Genomic DNA, 6,319 nt, shown 5'->3' on the forward strand with positions numbered 1-6,319 from the left:
TTTCAAAAGTGGAAGTAATAGTATAGAACCGCACGAAAGTAACTTCCATATTTTAAACTTCAGAATTTACATAAGAATTTCGAGTTGGGATTTTCTAGGCTGAACATAACTAAGATGGTTGATTCTTAAACCCCTATGAAGTTCTGGCTCAAGCCTGAATCTAGTTTTACCTCCATATTGGATTGGTGGGACCGAGTAGTCCCTGAGTCGAGCTGGAGGCCCTGGGAAAGTCATGGTCCTAACAAAAATGAGCTAAGCTAGCGAACCTCAACTGGGTCGAGTAAGAGCCAACTTTTGATTTTCCATCTTGAAGGTGCCGAGAACGAGACTTTTGTTCTTGGCATCCGGAAGAAACAAAGTTAGCTCTAGGAGAGGGGATATGTTTACATCAACAGTAAACATATACCAGGGAACCGCTTTGTACATTCCCTGCTTGCGTTGGCTCGTTGTCCATGAGTGTTTTGCACAAATGTCCTCTTAGGAGCCGTTGGCAACGGGAATACTAGCGGCCGTTGGCAACGGGAATACTAGCGGCCGTTGGCAACAGGAATACCAGCACAGTGTTTCAAGAAATGTGTCACAAACATGACACCCTGCATTGTATCTCATAAATTTGCCCTAGTTTTTTAGATAAATTCATGACACTGTGTTATCCCTTGTCAAATGTCTGGGAACAGTAACATAATATTATGTTACTGTTCTATGTGTCTTACCTAAAAATTGGTTTGGGTGAGATTCATTGGACACTTTAAAAAGTGTTCCATAAACCTGTCATACTTATTAGGGAGATGGATGAAACAGTAACATATTGTTATTAATGTCAAACCCCTTAGAGTATAGTACTAAATAGAAGAAACAAATTCTTTCAAAGCTTTTTGTGTTTTTAAGAGAAGTCTCGAGTGCCCCAAGGTTCATACCTCAATGTGTGGTGTGTTCCCAATTTGACCAGTTGTGGGGTTATGCTCCTATATCAGAAAGAGGGTAGAGCTTTACATACAAAATAAAGCATACAACTGTCTCACCTCCTGATACCGATGTAGCTTTGAACTCTCAGGAGAAAGAGAAGGAAAGGAATTTCGGTTCTGGTTTGCATGATGGAAAAACCTCATGCTCACCTACGAGAGAAGTGACGAGCTTCTTGTTTTCAAAAGGTGTTTGAGGATATGATGATCCACTACTTTGGGCTGCAGTACCCGTGGCTAATCTGCTAATTCACGAAACTCCCTTAAGGCAACATGCGCACTTCCTGATTGTAACTAAACCTCAAATGTGTAAAGAAATCTTTCAAACCAACAGTGTGAATTTTGCTTGAACCATAAAAATGTCATGGTTCGCTGAGACTTACCCAATGTAGACTTGTTTCATCTATATTCTTTCGTTGAAACCTTTATGCAAAATTATATTCTCACTTAATTACCAGACATTATCAACTAAGGAAAATGAGACGCAAATTGTTCCCACCATCTAGGAACTGAACCATGACACAATTCGAAGAAACGTACAACGAAGTGTGCACGCGAGGTACAGGGCGAGTCCATGTCATCCGGACGCGAGCGAGAGATATTTGGTCGCGACAAGAGATTGATCGCAGAGGACCGGGAAGTTCGGGAGAAATTCCTCCATAAGGTAGGACCAGCTTGGTGGAGCGTGCAGCACCCCGCGGCTTTCTGTCATGGCGCCTAAGTTCGCCGAGGCTTCTACAGTTGATGCCTGTGGCGCCCCCGAGCTTCCCAAGGACAGACCGGTAGAATTACCGTGGCCGTCTTCCGTTCCAGGAGGCACAAGGAGATTCTGTAACAAAAGCGATGGTGGCGGCAGCGGGTGTTGGACGGCAGACTTCTCAGGAAAGGAGGACGCTTACCAGGTTCTTGGGGTTGCCTCAACTTGCAGCTCCGCCGAGATCAAGGCGTCATTCCGAAAACTAGCGAAGGAAACCCATCCTGACCTCCAATTCCGTGCAGATTCGGCTGCCACTCAAAGGTTTCTTCAAATTGTTGCGGCTTATGAGGTACCACGACTTAGTCTTCTCACTCCACCGCTCGGAACCCATGTGGGTTTATGCTAATGCACCCGATCGTCGAGATATATTGGGACAACGAGAAACTGTGTTATGAAATACTGAATACAATGCAATTTCCCTGATAATCCCACTTGATAAGTACGCAAAGTGCATCCGAACTTACAAAATAATTGAATAAGTTCTAGGAATTGTCCATCGACCGGAAAAGGACTGAAATCGCTTGCCCGAAAGAAGGATTTGGTTAATTTTATTAGTCCATTTCAGTAATTCCTTTTCCATTCTCCCTCAAAAGGTTCTGCCAACCAAAACTTGAGCGGCGTTTACGTTACATTTCTTGCTCTGTTTGTGGGGCTAGACGAAATTCAATCTGATCTTGTTGCCAGCATCTGCGTCAATGAAAGTAAAGGCGGGCTAAAGCGACTCTTTATATGTGAGGTGTGCAGATTCTGTCAGACGCTGAAAGAAGGGCTCACTACGACATTTATTTGTTATCTAAGAAGAAGCCATCACTTCAAAGGAGATCTTCGAGAGTTTCAACAGTGCACGTGTATGATGACCATGTCACAGAATCGGGGCAGATAGAAGTGGTGGAGTGGTTAAAACGTTACCGTCTCGCGATTCATGACATCTTGTCCGAAGATATTGTGGTGGGTTCTAGCTACTTGGAGCAACTAGAGGGCGAACTTTATTCAGCTATTAGAAAAGCGTATTTTGGTCCGCATATCGAGTCCCTGGATCTTCTGCCAGAGTGTTTTGAAGCAGAGGAAAGGTGTGGAGAAGAAACTGCAGAGGTGCTGCACCTGGTCTCAGGGCGCCTTCTCTTTGGATTTGTCCAGATTGTCAATGAGCTTCCCGAGCTATCAGTTGAAAGACTATCTGCTCTGCCGTCTGCGGCTGCTAAAGTTCAAAAACCCAGCGAGGATATGAGTTTGTCCGCTGATTACTCTGCACATCGTTATTTTGTGGAAGCTGAACCTTCAGTACATGGCAACCTGGCAAAACAGCTTATGCTGAATGATGAACATGAAGTTGATAAACCTGATGCATATAAAGATGTAGAGTTGCATATTGCAGGCAATATCATTGCAACTGCAACAAGAGTTCCTCCCAGCCAGCCTCATGGAGACTTGCCAACAGAAGGCTCTGATGACTGCATAAATGTATTCCTGTATAGACATTATCATAATCATGATGACTACAGCTCGGCATCTGTTTCAGCTACTCCAGCAGACTCCAAGATTCTGCTAGGTACAATCACTGGATTGGGAACTAGCCCACACGAAGGTTTATGCTCTGTCTATGATTGCAATGGTAGAAAAACCCATGTCATCATCAAACACAGGACAATGTGGGTTAGTATCTCTCCTCCTCTGAGAGTCTGATACTTTATCTTCTTTAACTGTGTGGATACCTGTAACTTGAGGCATCCATCTTTATATCGTGTTCTGTCTCTCACTGCCCCTCTGAAAGGATAGGAACTTTCCTTAGATCAAGACAATGGATCGTTTTGGGAGGATTGCCTGTGCATTTCTTAGCAATGTTTCGGTCACTAACAATGGTTTAGAGTGGAAATGACAATCACAGTTTTTTTTTTTTTTTTTTTCCCTGGCCTAACTTGTAAAACTGTTCTCCTAGTTCTGTCATTAGTACTTAGTAGATTCAGGGTGTATTATCCATGACAGAAACAAAGGACTAGTAGTCTGCCTACTTGTTGGTGTAGTTGGACTATAGATCGAGTCGAAACTTTACAGGGTTTGGTGCCATTGATGTCTAACTTGTAAAATTTTTCTCCTAGTTCTGTCATTAGTACTTAGTAGATTCAGAGTGTATTATCCATGACAGGAACAAAGGACTAGTAGTCTGCTTACTTGTTGGTGTAGTTGGACTATAGATCGAGTCGAAACTTTACAGGATTTGGTGCCGCTGATGTTGGCTACGATGAATAACTTACTCATACCGGAACATGGACTCTCTATTCACTTTTGCATGCAGTATGTTATTCGTACTCATTATGTAACTGAAGTGTAACATTTAAATAAAAATGAGTTTTACATTCTGGACATATATGTTCCATCTACACTTATATCCATGTATTCTTTTGTGTACATAAAATGTTGACTGTATATGGACATTTGTATTGTTATGCCTGCTCAACTTTGTCTTGGTGGTTTTAGCATGTAGAGCACCCTTAGCTCCTATAAGCCGGGGGATCTTGCTCGCCAATGCTCTTGTTTTGTGGATTAGTGAAAGAACATGTGAGGTATAGGAATCTGCAGGTTCTTCTCTTTGAAGTGTTTCAGATTATTGTTTTCATAGGAACTCTTGGTCTTCCATTATAATATTATTTGTCCGGGTTGAATCCATCATTGTTAATATGTATAAAGTTTGCACAGGTGAAGCACATGCATTGGTATCAGGTTGGTGATCGCGTTTCATCTTGTGAATGCAGATGTCGGCGAGCGCAATTACCTTCCAGCAGGTAAATTTAATTGGTGCTTTAAATTTATTCCTGTGAGGCTATTGGAATTATCCATCAACTCATCACAGCCAAGACACATATTGAGTGTAAAGCTATTTCACTAGTCACTCAACCGAAGTACCTCAGATGCAAAATAAATAGGTTTCATGTTTATGTTTTTTTTTTAATTGTAGTTGTCAGATGTATGCATTTCTTAAAGGCTTTATGACTTCATTTCCAGGTTTTGGCTGTTTGAACCACGTTGTGGTATGCACAATATTGGTGGTTGGTATGTTGAAACATTTGGACGAGATAAGAAAGGAAGAATGGTTGCATCTAAAAGGCAGTGGGATGACATTCAGGATCCTTACATGGATAATAAAACTGAAAGGTTAGTTCCTTCAGGAGAATATAAAAGAATAAGCTGTGAAAATTGCTTGTTATTGAGAAGTTCTTTTCCTTTTCCAGGAAATTCTTTTCTGGCTTTGTTGCAATGCAGATAAAATGTTACAGTGTGTCTGATTTCCAGGAAATTTTCTTTTGGCTTTGTTGCAGTTTCATTGCCATGAAATTGGGATCCTTACCTAGATAATCTTTTCTTCTTCGCAGTAAATAGTAATTTATGCATTTCTCATCTCATATGGCCATACTTCAGAAGCCCTTTTCCCGGGCTAATATTTATAGGGCCAGATTTATGCAATAATTTTCTTATTAATTTCCATTTCAATCTACAGTTACTTTGGTTGTTGACCTTTTAAAATCGGTTGGAATTAAGTTTGATAACTCTCACCATCCTGCTTCATATATGTACTCACACGCTAAGTTGATTCTATTTGAACAAAGAAATGCTGAAAACAAAGCTAACCGAGAACAAGGAACTGCTTGTTGGTAATTAGTACCGGTTAGCATCAGGCTGCGTTTGGATTTTGCTACCAAAGCTACCAAATGTGGCACAGAAATGAATGGAACCTATCTAAAGAAATTTTAGTGATGAATTAGTAGACATCCTTTTGTTTTTTCTTATGGTTTTAACCATGTACAGGAGGCTCCATCCGGCAATGTACTTAATGGCACTTGCATATAGAACTCTTGACCTTGAAGAGGCAAGGAAGAAGAGATTGTTTGTCCGAGATGTGGTTGTACCAAAGCTATCTAGTCTTGTAAGTTGGTGCAAGAAATTTGTATAAGCATTATTCTTTTATGGTATAATAAAATGTTACTTTATGACTTCTTGGTCCTTTTTCACATTCTCTTTGGTACTAAAATGTTGGTTATTTTAACCAAAAGTGTGTTTCGTTGCAAGTGACCTCTTCATCATTAGTCAAAGTAGCTGAAAGTTGAATACTTTGAGAAGGAATATAGAAACAAGGCGGAAAAGAAGGATCTCAGATCTTTTATAGGGAATGCCAGCTCTGGGCAAGTGTAGTTCTCTTCTCTGATCACATCAGTGTTAGATGTAGTTAATAACTTAATGGAACCTTGTTTGCTGCAGGTGGCATCTTTAACAGTGCAACCACCTGAATATATTGGTAAATGCTAGTAGTATAACTACACTGTGAATAGCAGAGATTATGAAACACTCAGTCTTATTGAGGATATGAGCCAGAATTCCCATGTATCGAAGTTAATTCCACTTACAGACAGTGCTTGGTAAAATTGATCTCTGCCATTCACGATACTGCCATCAGCAGCAGCTGCAGCAGGGTCATCATATTTATGACCTCTACTAGTACCCTTTTGCTGCTTCTTTTCTCTGTATTTATATATTGTTATGATCCACTACAGTATCGGTGCGTTGGCTTTCCTCGAAGGACGTATTAGTGCGGTCTCCCGCTACTTGC

General features: G+C 40.9%; 1 protein-coding gene across 1 annotated transcript; it reads left to right on the forward strand.

Annotated features, from left to right (window-relative positions):
* The first annotated feature begins 1,534 nt into the window (after positions 1-1,534).
* On the forward strand, positions 1,535-5,707 carry LOC116251516 (uncharacterized). The gene is made up of 5 exons (XM_031625836.2): positions 1,535-2,008; positions 2,464-3,372; positions 4,414-4,499; positions 4,720-4,869; positions 5,521-5,707. The coding sequence occupies exons 1-5, from the start codon at positions 1,673-1,675 to the stop codon at positions 5,663-5,665; spliced, it is 1,626 nt and encodes a 541-aa protein (XP_031481696.1). The 5' UTR covers positions 1,535-1,672; the 3' UTR covers positions 5,666-5,707.
* The last annotated feature ends 612 nt before the right edge of the window (positions 5,708-6,319 follow it).

This window comes from Nymphaea colorata, chromosome 3, assembly GCF_008831285.2.
Source record: "Nymphaea colorata isolate Beijing-Zhang1983 chromosome 3, ASM883128v2, whole genome shotgun sequence".
NCBI lineage: Eukaryota > Viridiplantae > Streptophyta > Magnoliopsida > Nymphaeales > Nymphaeaceae > Nymphaea > Nymphaea colorata.